We start from the raw sequence: 21,171 nt of genomic DNA on the forward strand, positions 1-21,171 counted from the left end.
ACTTTCTGGGTGACCTCTCAGGCCTGTCTGGTTTCTCTTAGCCTAACCTACCTCATGGGATAAAATGGACAAGAGGAGAAGGGTGTAAGTCGTGCTGGGTCCCCACTGGGGAGATAGGTTAAGTAGCCAAGCATTCTGTCTTCTCCTGGCTGCTGGCACAGTCCGGTCTTCTCCCCAGGCTTCTCAGAAGGGCAGGTGGGAACTCTGATCACAGAACTTTAGCAAAGTAACAACAGAAAGATCTTGATCTGAGACTTCACTCCCATGTCTGTCGTTTGTTTATTGTACCAGTGAAGACCTATGATGTTCAAAGGAGCTCTGTCAATGCACTGGGAGCATACACGTGTACCAAACAAACAAAAGAAGCTTCAAGGAGGAGAGACTGAGCACAAAGAGGAAGAGGGCGCATGGTCTTTGGAATTCTGCAGGGGGCAAGAGATCGGCTGGGTCTAGAAGACAAAAAACTAAGCAAAGCACTCCCCCACTGAGCTTTACATGTGTTTACTCTCTCTAGGATGCTTTTGCAGTTTTGACTTTAGTTTTCCACCCCTACCCCCATATGCAGCAGAGAGCAGGAACTGTATTGGGCTCCCACTCTCTGTTTTGATCTGGCATCTCTGTTTTGGCACCGGTAAAAATGACAACAATGAAGCAGTGCTTCAGGATTCAGCAGCTGAAGGTCCTCTCACAAGCAGGGTCATGCCTCAATATTTTCATCTTTTTCATTATCTGCAACACTGAAGTTAATGTCATGTTGCCACAAAACATGATGCCTCTGAACTGGGGCAATATTTTGGTATAAAAGTTGAGGTCCGAGGTCCCAGTGTCACTCAGGGCTGGTTAGATTCTTCATCTACTATGACTCCCAGGGGCTGACTGTATATTTAATTTATAGGGAAATTTCCTTGTAGGGTGCTTCCTTAGAGGGCAGCAACTCAGGGACCACTTGGCTCGGATTCTTCAACAGCAACAACGAGTAAGTAGTTTAGATGTCACTGCAATGGAAAGGATTTTTGGATATGGAAGTATGCACCAAGTCAGTAGTGTAACTCAGGGGTGCTGAACTCATTTGTTATGAGGGCCATTTGTTAATGAGACCTTGTCGGGCTGGGCCATGTGTGTCATAAAATGTAATGCCAGGTAGAGGAGATAGAAACTTTTAAAGGACACAGACAAACACAAAGATTTTGATACTTTTTAAAACATGCTTAAAATACTAGCACTCTTGCAATATTTTGTTTATTTAACAGTCTCTGATAACTGACACTTCTTGCTCTAAATTATTGCATCAATTGTCTGTGCTGTAGCGATCTTGAGTATGCTGTTCAGGTGTGTATCTGTAAGCTACAAACCTACTTTTGATTTATTGACATTCATTACAGAAATCTCATGCTCAGTGTTCTGAGCCTAGGACCCAGGGGAAAACATGAAATGGCTGGGTATTGCAAGCTTTTGTACATAAGTTGTTACATGTGCTGGTCAAGAACATGAGAAGGCATCCTGACACAGACTGAGGGCTGTTTTTTTTGTCTACAAAACTACAGTCTTCCCCAGAGAAATAACTACAACTTCCTACAAAGGAAATGTGCTGGGTGAACTTGATCTGGACACACACACTCAGCCTAATCCACCTCACTGGCTTGTTGTTATTCCTCCTCTAAAATAGTTCACATTGCGTTCTTACTGAGAAAGACAGGATCACGAGGGCATGAATACAGTGAAAAGAGGGAAGGAACCCAATTGCACCCAGAAGAGCCCTGGCATAATGAGCCCAACAAAAAAACACACAGAGAGCATAAGGAGCCCAAAAGAATATACACACACTGTAGCAAAACCTTGAGCAAAACTTTGTTGGTCTTAAAGGTGCCTGGTATTTCTCCCATGGAATTGAGGCAGCCTAGCAAAGCAAGCTCTCCCTCCCTCCCTCCATGGAGGAGCCTCAGCCAGTGGAAGGAAAGAAAGACTTGTCTCCTGTATACAATTGAGGCAGCCGGGCCAGGAAGTGAGCAGAGATAGTGAGTAATGAGAGCCAGCAGATGCAGAGAAAATACAAGATTAATTCTGAGTAAGAGACATAGAGCATGAGCTCCAAGTATAAAGTCACCTGATGAAGCATTGAGGGAAACAGACTGTTTACCTGGGAAATCTGTAGTCGCATGGCAATTGTTGGAAGCAGAAGCAGCACTGCATGACATTAAATAAAGAAACAAAAAGAAGAAGAAGCGAATTCGTGGACTGTAATTGGACTAGAATCATTTTTTCACAGTAAACATTGGTAGGAAACGAGCCCTGGTTGGTTCCCTCCCTCCCCCTGGGAGGAGGAGGGGGAGGAGCCTCAGCCAGTGTTTTACCAGACTATCTCAATCACATATGAGAGCCTTGTCTATATATCTCTCCTGTGTGATTGAGAGAATCTGTTAAAGCAAGCTGCAATGTTGCAGCAGTGGCAGAACTGGAAAAGGAAGCAGGAAACAGCCAGGGCCTTGCAAGCTGAATTGCAGCCCTCCAAGGGCCTGATGTTGCCCACAAGCCACATGTTTGACACCTCTGGATTAAGATATCTCCAGGATGACACTGAAGCTGTAAACCCATAGCTAGACTGTACCATTTTAGACAGCAGTTGGATGTTCACATCACTCCATAGAAGAGGGGCTCTAACCTAGCCTTTTGCATTGCATGTTCATTTTTTTTAATGAGTAGGGGAATAGGAAACACAGAGGAACACAGACAGCTACAAGCTTTCCACCACAGTGAGAATTAGGCTCAAGTTGTTTGCAATTTGTGTTTCTGGAATCTGTGCTGTAAATAATGATTTGTTGGAGTCAAGATGAAAGGAAGGAAGTCAGGGCATTAAGCCAAATCTAAGTGATTGCACAGAAAGGAAGACCAAACACATTTAAAAGGACATTCTCTTCTGAAGAAGTTGTATTCATGCAATTATAGATAATACCTCTGTGCAAGAGCACTGGCGTAGAAAGCAAAAACAAAAACACATAAAGGAAGTGCCAGTAGGTTTGTTAATTAAAAAAAAAATGCATGGGAGTGCCAGCATACTAGCATGAGAGAGAAAACGATTAAGCAGTTCAAAAATACGCCATATGCGTAGGGTTGTCAACTCCAGATAGGGAAATTTCTGAGATTTGAGAGAAGAACCTGGGAAGGCCAGAGTTTGGGAGGGGGGAGAGCTCAGTGGGGAAGTAATGTAATGAAGTCCATCTCCTGAAGCTGCTGTTTTCTCCAGGGCAACAGATCCCTGTAGTCTGGAGATCAGCTGTAATTCTGGCAGAGCTCCAGGCACTACCTGGAAATTGACAACACCAGCATGAGCCAAAAATGCACTCATGCACAGGACTCATCAACATCATGAAAATCTCTTTTTCTTCTGAAAGGTAAGTACGCAGAAAACAAGATATAACAGAAGTGATTAACAATGGACTGAAACCGGAGGAGTCCATCCATTCTCACCTTTTACGGTCTATCCGAGTTGGAGCACTATGGCCTGTTCTAGTTTTAACATTTTCACCCACATCCCACTGATTTCAGTAAGGCTTTGGCAGACTTACCCCTCTCCATGCAGCACTGGAGCCACATTGTTGAACTGTGTACTTAAAAAGAACAAATACAACTGCTGAATCATCTGAAACCTGCTTTTGGAACTTGTGTTGCAGAACCAGGTTTTTGGCTAACAAGCCTGATCCTTTCTCTTGAAGAAATAGCTTTCGGAGCAGACTTCATGTTCTTGGGTTACATCTCCATGGTAGTGCCAAAGCGTTTTCAATAGTGTTCAGAAGGTGCAACCTATCAAGCTGGGTCTTTGTTTTGACTTAAGGTTCTTCATTTTACATTTAAAAATAAATGCTTACAGTGGGGAGAGTTCTATTCCACCCACAGCGTCTCTTTTACTCCTGACATGCTGCTTAGGACATCCACAGTAATTAAGCTCAACAACGAGTGAACAATCACAATTTCAGGACCTTGCAACAAGCCTCAATGGATTCCAGACTCTATACCCAGACTTGCTCCAACTGACTATATGACACTGCCAAACCAGACTACAAATTGACAGTAGTTTACCCCATGCATTGGGGGGAAAAATAGCGCTACTCTCACAATCCAGGAAATTAAGCAGTCATCTACTACAAGGATGCTTGGCCCAGCCATATGTTTGGCATTACTGTGCTAGTCAGAAAGACCGATTCAAGGACTTTGTTTTCATTAGGCAACAACATGCCTCTTTAGCCAAAGCCTGTGGTTTCTTTCTTGTGTGTTCATGTTGCACTTGTTCCATCTAAGGTTAGGGTTGCCATGCAAGAGTTCATTTTCTCTTAGGTGCTTAAATGTTATTATTATTGAAGTAAAGACATTTTGAAACCTGCCTGGCAACTGGCGGGGGGATGGGGGGGGGGCCTTACCAGGAGAAGGAGGAAGGCCCAGCTGACATTGCAGCAACATGTCTATGCCACTTATGCCACTTCCAATGTGACCCAGAAGTGATGCCATGATGGAGCAATATTGAAGCGATGCTCTGGTATTTGGGCAAAAAACTCAATGGTAAATTTGACTTCTACCATAGCGTTTTTGCCCAAATACCAGAGTGTCTCCCTGACATTGCAGACATGATGTTACTTCCAGGTCATGTCAGAATTGACATAGACATGTCAGTGCAACATCGACTGGGCCTCTCACTCTTTCTCTGGGTAAGCCCCCCCCCCACTGGTCAGCTTATCAGCAATGGGGAGGTGGGGCCTGGCGGTAGGGGACCCCGCCTCCACCAGGAGGTCTGGTAACACTATCTATGGTGCTGATGTCAGGCCAGCAATCTTGATTCCATGTTCTTTGCCATCTTCTTTCTCCTGGATTCTTCGGGGGGGGGGAGCCACTCAGGAACAATGTCCTAGAAATCACAAATCAGAAGACAGGGGTTCTGGCCAGGGCTAGGGATCTTCTTTACTGCCTGAGAGAACAGACCAGCCTGAAAAAGGAAGGGATATTTCCCTAGAAGAGTAAGCTATGGAAACTTTCTTCCACCCACACTACCGTTTCAAGAGCTCTGAAAGAGAAGACTACAGCCTTGACAAGATACTTTTTGTTTCTTTTTTGCACCCCAAACAATTTGAGGAAATGGCAGCAAATGTTTTCATAGTAATTAGTAAAATAGCAAAGATGATCAATGAACATGTAGTTTGTGCTCAGGTACCAAGATTGTGTAGGAAACACACTTAATGCTTTAATATGGTGCCACTAGCTTCCAAAAGAGCAGTCAGAAAGATACATAACTGTGTACACGGATGTGCACCTTCACCACTCAGTACAATTTTCTATGCATAGGGAGTGGTATTGTGAAGTAGCCCTTAGACAGAAAGAGGGGGAAAAAACCCTCCAAATGGCAAGTAAGCCATGCTATCACTGTATCTGATAATTAAGTAAATGGCTCATGCCATCCTTTACAAGCAAAAAAAAAGCATCAGATGTAGATCACATACAGATACCACAATGGAATCATTCTATATACTCAGGAGCAGTGTTCCCTCTAAGCTGAGTTAGTGTGAGCTAGCTCACAGGTTTTTAGCCTCCGGCTCACACCTTTTTGTCTCAGCTCAGGAAGGATGGATCCAGAGCAAACTAATGTATGCAGTAGCCAAATCACTTGCTCACAGTTTTAATGCCAGTAGCTCACAAAGTAGAATTTTTGCTCACAGGACTCCACAGCTTAGAGGGAGCACTGCTTAGGAGACTCTCCGGGTAGGTGGAAAAAAATACAATTTTATAAGTTAACTAAGCGGGGGGTGGGGAACCTACCAAAATGAGGACTGAGCATAGTCCAAGAGAACGGAACATCAGAGCAGTAGGAATTTTAATAAGAGAACAGCAAAGTAACCATGTAATCCTAAATTGCGCTTCACTTCAAATCAATAGACTGTGAGAGAAGCAAACTGGCCTGCTGAATGCCTTGAGACCTTACAGTATATCTCAGAGCGGGGTGATTTCCCAGTTACATGTTCCCTCACCCACCATGGATTCCTTGTGGTCCTAGTTTCAAGCGCAGTAGCACCTCAGAGACCAACAATATTTTCAAGATATAAGACTTAGAGAGTCAAAGGTCCCTTCATCAAGTACCCTCTGAAACCATCCTTATGGGTCCTGAGCTTACTCTTACTGAATGCAAAGACAGTACTACTCCAAAATATATTTATGGCCTTATTTGGACATCCTGATTGTTTTGTTCAGTTTACCTCTTTCTCCTGCTAATCTAACCACATTTTAAATTCAAGTGTTCTCAACAGAAGGGTAGTAAAAAGAGGGACTGTCTCAAGACATAACTGTTTCACACCCCACTCCCAATTATACAAGGTATTTCAATTTAGCATCTTCCTTTAACACCTCCCCTTTCATTATGTATTTGTTTATTCAGAGTGAAGCTCCCAGACGAGGTTTGATGTGTTTATTAATTCTATGTTTTTATAGGGCATATGGTTTCATTTTCTCTTAGATGGTTAAATATTATTGTTATTATTATTATTGAAGTAAAGACATTTTGAAACCTGCCTGTCCACCAGTATGAAGACTGGGGTTATTTGTTCTTTGCAATTTGCAGGGGAAGAGGGGTTAGTACAAAGAAAGGGAAATCCAGTTGTACTATTGGGGACACTTGTGCTGGAGAAAGACCAAATTTGTGACAACTTTTTTCCTCATTTGAAAATGTGTGGGATGTGTTCTTTGTTAGAAGTGGCTCATATGTATGATAGAGGCTTAATGCAGCACTGCCCCCATTTAAAGCCAAACCAGCTCATCAGCAAATCACACACACAAAAAGCGCAATCATTTAAAAATCCCCTTTCAAATAACATAGCCTGACATATTTTCCTAATTCTGGACAGCAAAGGTTTCATATTCTTGTGAGGAAAGGTGGGATAGCAGCTCCATTACTAAAGGGGCTTTTGCAGCTTTCCTCTGGTAGGCTGATCCAGAGAACAGGTGCTGCACCTGAGACAGCAGAACCTCAGCAGAGAAGACAACAGAACCACAAGCAATACCCACTGGGAAGACCTCAACTGGCATCTGGCTTGAGAGGGGAAAGTGCCCCTTCAAGTAACTGGTGAAGCCAAGCCAACAGCTGATTTGTCTTTTCAGCCAATTGAAATTTACAAGACACTATAAAGGACAGTCCTATATGGAGCATGTTAAAGTGATTGTTGGGGGTTCCAAAAACATGGCTCAATGTAGCTTGGTTGGCTGTTGACTCATAAATTACAAAGCAGTCTTGGGAAACAGACTGATTTGATTTTCCAAAAGTAATTTTGGATCTAACAGAAACTTCCAAACACATAACCTGCTGTGATAATGAGAGTCCTATGCCATGTCATAATGGCATATTAACTTTCTCCTTCTCATCTGGATCCATTATTAATGTTCTATAGTTCCCATGCTCACAGCATCCAGGTACCAGTCAACAAGAGTGGCAGCTACATTTGAAGGCTTAGAGAAATACAGAGTGGCAGGTCATCAACACATTGACTGTGAACTCTTAACTCCCAACTCTAAAGTTCTGGATGATCTCACATTTCACAATTCAAATGCACAGAGGAAAGAACAGAGCCTGTATGTGGGATGCCACATTTAAGAATAGGCAGATGGCTCTCCAGAGGAAACAGTACCATTTGTTTGAGAAACAAGACCACAGTCATTGGTGAAGGATTCCAGAAACCCTGAATTATGCCATAAATTTCCTAATAAGATCTCATGATATTGGAAGTCATTGAAAGCTCAGATAAGAATTTCCCTTTTCTATTTGTAGTCATCCCTCAGTGCCTCAATTCCAAATCCAGGTAAAAAATAGACTGAAAAGGGGCAAGGGAAGATATGCCTGGAGATGATCAACCAGCACACACTCCATCAACTCACCTAATAAAAGGGAGTTTAGTAACTAGCTTAAAATTTGCCTTTACAGACTTTTATCAGCAAAGTATCTAGCAATAGTATCACATATCTAACTGAAACATCTTCCTCCAGTAGGCTTGCATTAGGGACCAACTGACTTCATACTCTAATCAGCTTAGCTGGTGGAAATTCAGCTCATGCATAGTAGCAAAAGAGACAGCTTTCTTTCCCATTATCTTCACAATCTGATATATATAATTGCCTTAATGCGTTGGGACTTTCCAGCTCTTCCATTGGCTGGGCTGTGTGCTCCATCAGCCATTGGCCCATCAACCGCCGATCAAGAGTACTCGTGTGCCCTTGGCTGGTCCACTCCTCTTCCCCACCCACTGCCACCTCAGTCATTGTTGCCTGTCAGAATTAACTGCTAAAACAGCTGTCTCTCCTGACGAAGACACTTCTCCTGTTTGCTCCTGTGTGACTAACTTTTCCTTCAGTGGCTGTTGCTAGGCCACCAACCTTGGTTCTGTCAGTAAAAAGGCAAAGCTAGGAGGCCCTTTCCAGGCCTTTGTGGGGAACACATTGGGGCCAGTCCTTACTAGGGATGCCAGCTCCAGGTTAGGAAATTCCTGGAGATTTTGTAGTGGAGTCTACAGAAACCAGGGTTTGGGGAGGGTAGAGGCCTCAGCTGACTAGAATGCCATAGAGTCTGAGGTGAGCCTGCTGAGGTAACTCCCCCATGACAGCCAGTGTGACGTAGCAGTTAGTGCTTCAGACCAGGGTCTGCCAGACCCAGGTTCTTCCTGTGGAAGCTGATTGGGTGATTTCGGACCACTCACAGAATTTCAGCCTAACCTACCTCACAGGGCAGTTGTGCAGATCAAAAAGGGGAGAGGACAATGATGTGAGCTGCTTTGGTCCCCACTGGGGAGAAAGACTGTACTTTTCCTAGGCAGAGGCTTCAGATGTGGGGGGGGGGGGAGAGATGGAAAGCTTAAATCAGAGGGGTAGATAAAGGTATGGTGATGATTGGCTGGGAAGGAGATAGGGTTGCCACCTCCAGGTTGGGAAATTCCTGAAGATTTGAGGGGTGAAATGTGGAGAGGGTGGAGTTTGGGGTGGGTGGGTCCTCAGACAGGTACAACACCATAGACTCCACCCTCCTAACCAGCAATTTTCTCTTAGGGAACCATTGTTGCCAATCTCCAGGGGAGGGCTGGAGATCACTCAGAATTACAACTGCTCTTCAGATGGCAGAGATCAATTCCCCTAGAGAAAACGGTAAGCTCAGTGTCGTTATACCTTGCTGAGGACAAAACAGCAAATTGATGTTGAGTGCCTAAGGCCGGGGTACCCACCCAGAGCCTCTTTCTAGAGCTTGTTGTATTTACTTCCACAACGGGCCTTATTCCTAGTCTCATATAAGGCTATAAATGCATGATCTGTCCAAATCAGCCGGAATCCTTTGCCAATAACATTCTAGCCATCTTCATATCAGTGAGCTCTTCATTATATATGGGCACCAGGGATCTCAGATGGAACAAGAGGGCACCAGAGAATGTCCTAGACAGCCCATTATCCCAAAGCAATTTGAAATCCCAATAGGATTTTAATAGTTTCTTCCCTTATCTCCCCCACAAGGTGGAGGATCTAGTAAGCAGAAAGTTACCCAAACATAACACGGGTACTGCTTTCAACCAATCTCCAGAGAACTGCTTAGCACAGAATGAGTCCGGTATATGCCCTTTAATGTGTTGTGACCAACTATATCATTATATCCAAGAAGTCCTGAATATGACCAGGTAAGGGAGACGCAGCATGGATACTGAATTCCCCAAACCACTAGCAGCTTAGCATTGCCAACCTCCAGGTGGTAACTGAAGATTTCTCAGGATTATAAGGGATCCACAGATGACAGAGTTCAGTTCCCCTGGAGAAAATGTGGGATGGTGAACTCTATGGCATTATGCCCCACAGAGGTCCCTCCCCTTCCCAAATCTCACACTCCCTAGGTCCCCTCCCCCAAATCTCCAGGTATTTCCCAAGCAGGAGTTGGCAATCCTACTTTATCTGATTAAAGAATATGGTACTGGGGCACTCACTGAAGAATGATGTGGATATCATATCTGTTCCTGGAATCAAACACTACAAACACATAGTCAAACTCTGGCCACTATCATGCAGCCAAGTTTCAATCAAACAAGACATGTGGTGTGACTGACTGATGAAACAGCAAGATTTAATTACAAGATTTTAAAGCCAAATTTAACCATGTCTTGAAAAAACTGTGATAGCGGGGTGCCATTTTTCCATTACAGTGAATATTTTTCTAAGTTCAAGCTGGACATTAATCCTTAATTAACAGAAAACAAACTGGGGCATAACTTGCAGATTGGAAAAATGTCAGTCCTAGTAAACCAGCACACAGCCAGATGCACAGTTAAACTAAAGCAGTCGGAATTTAAACCAAGTTAGCAGAATTAAAATAAGAAATGCCAGATGGCACCTCAGCTACATTGTTGATTAAAACGTTTACAGTACTCTCTTGCTTGACACGATAGGAACAGACATGTAAGACTACTTTTATCAGGAGATAAACAACATGAATTGAATTGAATTTTATTGTTACAGCACATAGCCAGCAATTATAAAAAACCATAAAAGTAACTTACAATAACCAAATGGTAAAACTACTTTAAAAACAAGAAGGTTACTAAGGAACATTAAGCGGGCGTCATTTTGATCACTAAAACCAGACTTAAGAATACGCTGCAATGGAATACATTTAAAGGAGTAAAATAGAATGACAAAAAAGGCAATAAGATTTAAAATCAAAAAGTCCAATCCCAAGTGACAACCAGAACACTGATGAGCTTTTACGACCAAGGAGCAAAATTTTGCAATGTCTGGATTTCAATATCTAAAATATCCAGATGGTGAATCTATTTATGTAAAATTATACAAGCATTTTAAAATCTAAAACCAACAATACAATGTAAAAAGGACATAATTTAGTCTTAAAAAGATAAAAGACTGAGAATTAAAAAGTCAGTTATTTGGGAGGGAATCTAACCCAAGTGGCTACCTGAAGACTGATGAGCTTTTACAACCAGAAAACAGAATTTTGCTATCTGGTGTATCGCTGTATGGTCAGGATTTAAAAGTAATTTCTCTATCTTATCCTGATCAGAGGAGCCAACCAAGAGAGGACCAATACATTTTGTGCGAGCTTCGTTATATAATGGGCATCTCAGGAAGACATGTTCCTGGGATTCTATCTCCCCAGACGCACACATGCATAGCCTCTCATTTCGGGGAGTTTTCTTGAATTTACCCTCGAGAACTGCAGAAGGTAAAGCAGAGCATCTAGCCAGCGTATACGCCCTCCTAAGTTTATTTGACTCCAGAATGGATAAGTAAGGGGCTTGAGCAACAATATATTTACTACTGTAAGGCGCTAAAAAGGCAGGGGTCGCCTGTACGTCCAGTTGGCGTTCAATATCTTCAATCCTCTGCCTGACCACTAGCTTAGCTTGAGCATCCCCCCTTTCCAAAAGCTCTTTGGGTGAAAACCCTAGTAGTGTAATTTTCCGAATAGTATGGGTCAGCCATTTAGATTGGTAATCGTCAGTCAGGATTAAGGGCACAAGGCCACATGGATTTAGGTTTATCTTTAACCAAAGAAAAATAGAGTGCAAGGTGATCTTGGCTTCAACTTTCATCATGCCAGTCTCTAGCCGTACCATTGCATTTGTAACACACCTTGGGACTTGGAGCACTGATCTCAAGAATTTCGATTGAACCAGCTCTAGTGGGGCATAGCAAGAAGATGTCGCTCCCAGTAGCGTCCCATAGAGCATCTGGGCTAATGTTTTAGCCTTAAAGAGTTTCAGTGCTGCTGGCACAAAATAGCCCCCTGTAGAACGGTAGAACTTGAGAATACCTTGGGCGGATTTATCACCCGTACATGCTGCTGCCTGACTTTGAGCGAACTTAGAGCCCGAGGCTTGGATAACCATACCAAGGTAACGAAAGTTGGTTACCTGTTCAAGATTCTGATCATTTATACTCCACTTTCTTAACTTAGGTCTCCTGCCAAAGGCCATCACCTTCGTCTTCTGATAGTTAATAATCAATTTCTGATCACTACAATAACTGGCAAATCTATTCAATGCCCTTCTCAGGCCAATTGAGGTTCTAGAAAGAATAACAGCGTCGTCAGCATATAAAAGTATAGGGATAGGACGCTGGGCCAATTTGGGTGGATGGAGATCTGTGCCATTAAGATATCCAGCAACATCATTAATGTAGAAGTTGAAGAGAGCTGGTGCCAACATACACCCCTGCCTAACTCCCTTGTGGGTAGAGATTTTATCTGTCAGGTGGCCCAACCCGGTACATCTAACCCTCAGGGAGGTGTGTTCATGTAAAGCACGGATGAGAGCTAGAAGTCTTCTATCTATTGTGGAGGCTTCAAGTTTACTCCATAGTACAGGTCGAGAAATAGAGTCAAAGGCCGCTTTGAGATCGATAAAGGCTGCATATAAAGACGGGGGGCCCTTGCGAACATATTTTTCTATAAGATGCCTAAGTAGAAGACAATGGTCCGTAGTCGATCTGCCCTGCCTAAACCCTGCTTGTTCCTGAATTATTATATCATCCTGCTCCAACCAAAGTGTAAGTTTTTCTAGAAGGTGTTTAGCATATAATTTACTTATAACACTTAGAAGACTAATAGGCCTATAGTTTGCAGGATCTTTTCGGTTACCTTTTTTATAGAAAGGAACAACCGCGGCCACCCCCCATTCTTTTGGGACCTTCCCTGTTGTATCAATATAGGTAAATAAGTGCGCTAGAAAGGGGGCCCACCAATTTATGTTTTCCTTTAAAAATTCAGAAGAGATTCCATCCAGGCCGGGGGCCTTACCTCTTTTGAGTTGGCCTATCAATGATGAAATCTCTTTAGGAGAAACCGAGGGCCAGCTTGGCAGGTCGCTAAAAACAAAAGGCGTAGACAATTGGGGGGAATTATCGTAATACATATTCCGAAAATATAGAATCCAAGTTTCAGATGAAATATGGATTTCCCTTATTAAAGAACTATTTCCCCTTTGACTGGAGACCATCCTCCAAAATAAAGCAGAGTTCTTTCTTTGGCAGCTTGAATTAGAGCCCTCCATGCTTCCCTAGCATATTCCTTCTTTTTCCTATTAATTAAGTTTTTATAGACTCGTTTCTTTTCTAGTAAGGCAAGGTAGGCACTAAGCTCTTTCCCAACATGATGGCCAATATAGTTTGCATAGGCTTGAGAGAGTACCCTTTTTGCCTCCAAGCAATCTTTATCAAACCAAGGCTTTGACTTTAACTTAAAAGGATTAGAGGCTCTCTGATCCCAGTCCTGAAACAGGAGGGGGGCAAATCTTCTAATGAGGCCTTCATACAATGACAAAGGATTCTCATTTTGGCTTATGTTTGAGAAAGCAGCAGCATAATTTTGGATATTTTCTGTTGCCAAAATTGCCTTCAATCGATTGTCTAAATTGCTTGACCACCTAACGGGACGTCTTTGTTGTTCCAGCCCTCTCATTTGGGATGGGTCGTATGTTTCACGACATGGCTCCTGTGGGATAACCGATATGTGGAGGGATAAAGGGAGATGATCACCATCTAAATATGGCAAAATTTTAAAACTCTTAACCTTGGCTAGCAAAGATGTACATACTATGATATAATCTAAAGTACTAGCAGCCACCCCTGACATATAGGTAAAGCCACCAGGGTAGTCACCTGCTATAGAGCCATTTAAAACTTGAAGATTTGTGTTAAACAATAGCTTTACCAGGCATGCACCTGCGTAATTTGATCTTCTATCTTTAAAAAATCTGGGAAGAAGCACACTTTCCCCTCCCTCCATTTGATCTCTGAAAAATAGTTTGTATTTGGCGTCTAAAGAGGGGTCATCTGGGCCCAGACGAGCGTTTAGATCGCCCAAAAGAAGAAGCATAGCTTTAGGAAATGCTTCGATTAGTGAAAGCACGTAATTTTCCAGGGCTGCCCAGGTCCTATCAATGTCTGCTTTTTTATATAATGGTGGCAAATAGCTGTTTATTATGATCAAGCATTCTCCCTTCCAACATAGCAAAATTGCCATTGCCAACTGATCAAGGGGCTGCAATTCTTTGCAGGAGGCTTTTAAAGATGTTGAGATTAAAATGCCCAAACCTCCTTTCATCCTCCCCCTTCCCCTTCCCTTAATGGCCTTCATATCAAAAGATATATAGCCCTCCATTTCCAAAGGTGAATCAGTCCAGGTTTCTTGTACTGCCAACACTTCCGGAATATGATGATGACGGAAGATCTCCGGGTTTCTGGATAGCCATTTAGACCAACCTGCTATATTCCAAGAGATTATTTCCAGGTCCCTTAATGACTTTGACAGGTTAGCATCTGGAGTCAGTCATGCCAAGGCTATATCCGCACGGGGACCGGGAGGCGAAGCGTTGCTGGATTCCCGTGCCGAGATCTGTAGAATTGGCACCTGATCGGAGCCACACGTAGGAAATGCCATTTGATCCTTGCTCAAAAATGAAGAACCGAACCTCTCTGAGATAGAAGCAGTTTCCTTTTCCTGGGAACCCTGGCAATCTTTAGGCCGGGTAAGCTCCCACTCTTGTAATTCTGCATCTAACAGTTCTTGGGCCAAAGATTTATTTTCCCTATCAGCCTGAGCTGTGTTGCCAGAGTGAATACCAAACAGGACTCGTGAGTCCCAATCAAAATCAGCCCTGTTGTTTGGAACTGAGGATAACGCTGAGGAGTGATTTAGGGTAATCGTAACTTATGCTTTTAATGTAATTATCTGTTTTTGTAAGCCGCCCTGAGCTGGCTTTGGCTGGGAGGGCAGGGTAAAAGTTCAAATAAATAAGTAAATAAATTGTCACATGAATTTTTGCACCATAGGCTTTTGATGCCCGTTGTTTCCATGGATTCTAACTGCAAGTTTGCCTGTTTTATAGCCATTACTTAAATTTGTTATCTGTCTGTCTGTCTATCTCTATCATCTCTCTCTCTCTCTCTCTCTCTCTATCTATCTATCTCTATCTCTCCATCTCTCTCTCTATCTATATCTATCTATGGCCCCGGTCACACGGGCAGGAAACTGCAGAGGAGAAGCATGGCTGTTTGCCCTGGGGCAAACTACTGCGCAGTTACGCGATCAGACCTCCTGTGGAGGTCCTGTGGAGGTCACTAAAGTTTTGCTTGGGCTTAACTGAATTTTGTTAGCTATCAATTGCTCCTCAATTAATTGCAACTTGTGAAGTATTTTGTTCATGTAGTCCCATGTTTTAGAGATTGTTTTGGCTGTTAATGTACTATGAGTAGCAATTAGCTTCACAAGGTCAGCATTAGATAAATGCTCGAAGGAGTCGTCAGCCAAGACTTTAGGCGAAAAAGGCACAGATTGAGTGGGGGGGATTTCACTTGCCTCCTCTGATGCTGGCTGTAAATTAGCATCAGCCTGCAGCTGCAAAGGTGATGAGAGAGAATGAGCATTATCCTCATGTTCTAGCACCTCATATCTGTTGTTGTCACAAGGAATAAGATAGTCCCCCTCAGCTTCGAGGTTGTTAGCAAAAAAATCCTTTATCTTCAGCTGTTTAGAGCCACGAACAGGAAAGGACTCGGGTGAGTCAGCAGGTAAACAACCTCTATTTCTCTTCCTAGACATGGCAATTAAAATGCTAGTAGCTTCTGCTTCCTATTCAATCGCATTCAGACACAAACTAAGGACTCCCATCCAGCAGCCTAACTATAAAACTATAAATTAGCACACTGATAAAAAGGAAAAGAAAAACTCTTATCTCAGACTGCATAACCTCACGTCCTTTCAGCCAGCGCCATCTTGGAAACTCCGAGATAAACAACATGCAAATTCCATTTCAAGTACCACAGTGTGCTGTGTTTGGCTCAGTGACTGAGCAAAGGAAATAATGGAATCATCTGGAGCTACTTGAACTGCAAGAAGGCTGTAGCATCAAGGGAAGCCTTATTAAAACTAAAGAGCTGCAAATTTCCAACGGTCAACAATAACACCCCAGCATAAGTAGGATCTGCAGAAGAATCATTGTGCCACTCACTCACTGGAGCTGCACCAAAGCTCAGTTTCCATAATTAAGAAGTTATTATGAATTACTTCCCTACATGAGTCATGTGTAGGTCCACACATCTAACACTGTATTTATAGATGAGGAAGCAGCAGTTGTCTATTCTCTCTAGTGCCACCTGTGCACAGGGAAAGGCACAGCAGAGTAAGCTCCACTGCATGCCCAATGACACCTCTTAATAGGAAGGAATCAAGAAATATCTGAGAAATCCCAAGCCATTTTAGCCCCCTCCAACTCCCATTCTTGGCCAAAATGTCAACATTGCGTTCAAGCGTACATGAAATATACCAACAGTGTAGAGTTACATGACTCTAAGTCCATTGATATCAGCGGACTTAGAAGGGTGTAACTCTGCTTTCACTGCAAACCTTGCAACCAGCCATTTTCTTCAAATTCACCCATAATTCCAAAAAATATGGAAAAAGAAGCATCAGGATTTGGTGACTAACAAGGTAGGCTCAGGTGACTGGGACCCCCTGCTCGCTTTTGCCTGGCACTCTCAAAAGCTACAAAGGACAGCATTCCTACATAGTAGTGAACATTTAAAAGACCACCATAAAACTTTTAGTCATTCAGATCCACACTGACACTGAAGCACAAAACACAAAAATGAAATCTCTGCTTCTTTCTTGAACAACAACAACAAAAATCAATTGAGAACACTAGAGTTAGACAGAAAGGAGATAAAAGAAAGCTTGGAATGGAAGTTTTGACACAGTTACTACAATAACCTAAACCCTACACAAGCTCAAATACTTTGGCCACCCAATGAGAAGGGAGCACTCACTGGAGAAGACCCTGATGCTGGGAAAGATTGAAGGTCAAAGAAGATGGGGACGGCAAAGGAGGAGATGGTTAGACAGTGTCATAGATGCAACGGACATGAAATTGAGCAAACTTCAGAGGTGGGCAGAAGACAGGAGGGCCTGGCGGGAGCTGGTCCATGGGGTCGCGAAGAGTCGGACTCGACTGTGCAACTGAACAACAACAAAACACAAGACAGGTCCCTTACTGGAACAGGGGATCCCTAGCCCCAGGGTGATGGAGTCCAGCAGCAGGTGTTCATGCCACAGCTATGGCAGTTGTGCTATGCATTTGCAATATGGGCCTGCTGAGGTCAACTGGTGCCAGCCCTGGCTTTAGGATTCCACAGGCCTGTCATGTGTGTCAGGCAGGCCAGCTCCCTATTTCTCATTCCATGGAGCTACTGGCCAGGTTATTTTAACACCACCAGAATAGTATTCCGATTACTTAGTTTTCAGAATATCTGGGCTATGGATGTTTCCCATTCTGTTCATACAGATGAACTTGCACACCTATTCTATTACATGCCATATATCAAATATTACATCACCAGTCTCTTTGGAAGGCAGCCATGTCTGATCCCTTGAATCCTTACTGCCACAACCATGACACTGGTTTACCAGCCTTCTAAATATCAGATATATAAAGCTTCCATCCTCCCAGTTCCAAAATATATACAATAAGCCGTACAAGAGAAGAGGACATCTGCATTTTGATTTATCAATTAAGAATGCAGATCTTGTGTCTTTACAATCCTTCCATATCCGCAACTGGAAGGAGATGGGAAAAAAGCAAAATTGTTTTGTGATGCCAGTAAACGTGTACGTTTTAATAATGATCGCCCACCAAAGGAAAGTGCACCAGGAAGAGAAAGTTTTATACTTCAGAGAGGATTGCTCTAAAAGTATTTCTCTTCTAAGTGTATGTCATTCATTTTTGGGAGGTGGAGAGGAAGGAGACTGAAAATCCATTTTGAGGAAGCTGGCCCTGCATTTTGGTGCAATGAATAGTGATGGACTTGGACCTTAGAGACTCGGCTTTTATAAGAATTTCCCCCTTAGGTTTAAATGGAGAAATACAATGACAGCAATTTAACTCAGTCAATTTTTATCAAAGATGACCTGTGTCTTTTGAAAGTGAAAAGACTACTTAGATCAGCAGTTGAAACGGCTTCATTTCAGAGGAGCAGATTCCCTTCCCCCCCCTTCCCATTATAGGCAAACAATCTGCCACTCTTTGCTCAGTTGTTGCATATAGTTTACACCTTAGATGTAATATCAAGAGCAGAATATTAAGTTCATATGTGATTAGCTACAGCTTACTTGTAAACAATGGTTATAAGTTTGTTTTTCTGCAGGGGGAAAACTCCCTTCACACTTCTTTGCATACTATAAGGACAGATGGCATTGCCTAAATTCATGGAGCAAAACAAGATTATTTCAATTTAAGTAGTACACATTTTTTTTTGTACAAGCCTTGGGTGTTCCAGAGGAAAAGTTCCCAGAAGCTCTACTAAAGACCAACCTTGAACAGAACATGGTTCTTTCCTTTGATTCTTGCCCTCATTCCCAGGACTGGAAGCTACACCTGCACAACTTTTAGCTCTACACTCTTCTGACAGGACTAACCCACAATTATTCCATGCTTCTATAGTGTCTTCTAGGACACAAAACACCTTACACCATGTCTTTAACCAGGATAACATGGAAGTAAATCCTACTAATCTCAGTAAGATTTACTTCCAAATTAGCATGCTCAGGACCACAGTCTGTAAGTAAGCACTAACCAACTTCCTGTCAAATAGAAGCTGCATTAAAATTAGCACAGTTTCCCATGCAATTGCATGGTTTCCCTTCCATCCACAAATTCCATCCACTGAGTTCCAGTTTTCTGTTTGAACACATCAAAGACGCACCCAATTGTTTTAAGGTGGAATTATTGCACCTAGGAATACTTTTCTGTCTTCTCACAGACTGTAGTACATACAAAGAATAGATTTGCAGGAATGGATTCAAGGCTCCTTGTGTGTGTGTGTGTGTGTGTGTGTGTGTGTGTGTGTGTGTGTGTGTGTGTGAGTCGTCTGCTTTCCAACTACTGGAGCAGCATGCTGGACCAGGCCAAAACACAAGGTCTAAAGTCTAGGAGGCAAAAGATTGTAGGTACATAAAGCAGCCTGGCAGTGACTGAACCTGATTCTTGAAGAAGGGAAACCCAATAATTCCTCAAAATAAAAGCAGTCACTGGGAAGTTACAGGGGGAAAGTAGACTCTGTTTAAAGCACAAGTGAGTACACACCATATAATTTGCTTCCTACATGTAACTTACACTTGGCATTATCAACGCAGTAATCAAAGAAGTAACATATCCTAGGGTTCCCAACTGCCTGGAGAAAAGATGTTCTGTTCCCTTAACTGAGGGTTAACGGGTTTCTATTTAACTACCTGCCATCAAAAGCTTCAGTTGTCCATTGCCATACATTAAGCTTCGATTAACGTGGCAGGACATTTATTTCCCCGGGTTGTTGGCAACCCTAAGAACAACCTGACCTGAATGCGTAACTGGAGAGAGAAACTGAAGCTCGCTTTGGTACTCCAGAGCAATAGTTGGGGAAGAAACGCGACTCACCTTCTGAATTCCTGAACTCAGATCCATTCCTCAGCCTTCCTTTCACCCTTTTTTTTTCCCTTATTCAGAAATAAGCGAAATAAGACTCAATACAGATTTAACACTAACAACAGTCGCAGAGCGAGCTGAGGCTGCTGCAAAATGCTATAGGTGCCAGAGGACCGCTAACTATCGGAACTCCGAATTTCTAACCATAAGCTGCCCGCGCAATGTTCCTTTAACTGGAACCCGCAACTCCCGTTAAAACCCTGAAAGCCAATCAGAAGCGGAGTTCAAACTCTTTGAGCCAATGCAAAGTGAGGCTCTATCCGCATGTTCTCGGGTTTGTTTTAACCCCTTAAGGAGAGGATTGGAGTACGCAAGGCAAAGAGCCACGCCACGTTCCAGATGTGCAGGGCATGTTACACATCTGTCTCACTAGATGCAAGCCGGAGAGCTGAAATTCCTTTCTGAATCACACGTCTCTTTCTTTTCCTTTTAAAGGATGACGGGGGAGCACTGGAGAGTCAATCCGCGTAATGAGGAAGTGTATGTGTGTGGGAGAGGGGTGCGGTGATATTATTAGCCCTTTAGATCTAAAAATAAATTCTTCGTTCTAAGTTGCGTTCTTTATCCCCCTGTTCTTCCCACCTTGTGTGATTCGACGGAGACGTTGCAATAATTTTTTTTAAAATAAACTAAATAAATATTTTTAAGCCATGGTAACGTGGGTTTATTTATGTAACTAGAGATGGGGATTGGCGCATTAACAACCTGGGTGAGAACTAGTTTGGGCATGATATATTATGTGGGGATATTATTAAAATACTTGGCATTCCTAGAGGAATGCCCATGTTTAGTCTGTTGCAGCAAAACCAGCAAAGAGTCCTATGGCATCTTAAAGATGCACAGATTTAGTGTGGCAAAAATGCCTTGTGGGCTAGGATCTATTTTGCCAGAGTTACCATATGTTGTCCACTTAGTGCCATGGCTATTTACTTTATTTATATTCTACCTTTCTCCCCAATGTGGGCACCCAAAGCAGCTTATGCCATTCTCCTCTCCCCTATTTTAGCCTTCTAACAACCCTCTGAGGTAGACTAGGCTGAGGCTGTGTGACTGACCCAAGGTTCCTGGCATAGCGGGGATTCAAACCTGGGTATCCCAGACTTTGGTCTGACACGCTAAGCCCTACACCACACTGGCTCCCACCTCTCCACAGGTCCTGACATGTCTGAGGTATAGTAGATCTGTCACCTTCTTTCATCTGATGGTGAATTTGGTGTGGATACTGTCTCAGGCATTCCAAGAATTCCATGAATGTCTATGCCACAATAGATGTGTTAATCTTTGCCACATGATTCTTTGCTGTTTGGCAAGCTATAGCCATCCTTTTGTTACTGGACACTTTTGTTATTTTTCTGCCCTTGCAGCTATTGCTGCTTTGTTAGGAGCCTGGAGTCAGAAGAGGCAAGGGGGGGGGGTTAAGAACTATTTGCAATAAATGCATATTAAATCCTTTAAATGAAAATGCCCCATGCCACAATTGTCCTTTCATATACTGTCTTCTGGCATCACATTTGGGCATCAGATGGAGATAATGTGAACTTTGAGTTTTGGGGGCAACTGAAGCTTCATAGCACTTAAAGCTGACAGAATGGTTAGCAGTGTGCACACATGAAAGTGTATTAACTAGGAAAAGATCTTTGGCGATGGTAGA

The 21,171-nt window shown here is 42.9% G+C and overlaps 1 protein-coding gene across 1 annotated transcript in view; it reads right to left on the reverse strand.

The window, feature by feature from the left end:
- LMCD1 (LIM and cysteine-rich domains 1) overlaps positions 1–19,655 on the reverse strand; it is an 82,668-nt gene extending 63,013 nt beyond the window's left edge. Inside the window, exon 1 of the mRNA XM_015412697.1 lies at positions 19,473–19,655. Within this exon, the coding sequence (XP_015268183.1) occupies positions 19,473–19,499 (27 nt within the window). The 5' untranslated portion in view covers positions 19,500–19,655. The remainder of the gene's footprint in view (positions 1–19,472) is intronic.
- Between the last annotated feature and the right edge of the window lie 1,516 nt (positions 19,656–21,171).

The sequence above is a fragment of the Gekko japonicus genome, unplaced genomic scaffold (assembly GCF_001447785.1).
Source record: "Gekko japonicus isolate JY-2015 unplaced genomic scaffold, Gekko_japonicus_V1.1 scaffold588, whole genome shotgun sequence".
NCBI classification, from domain to species: Eukaryota; Metazoa; Chordata; class Lepidosauria; order Squamata; family Gekkonidae; genus Gekko; species Gekko japonicus.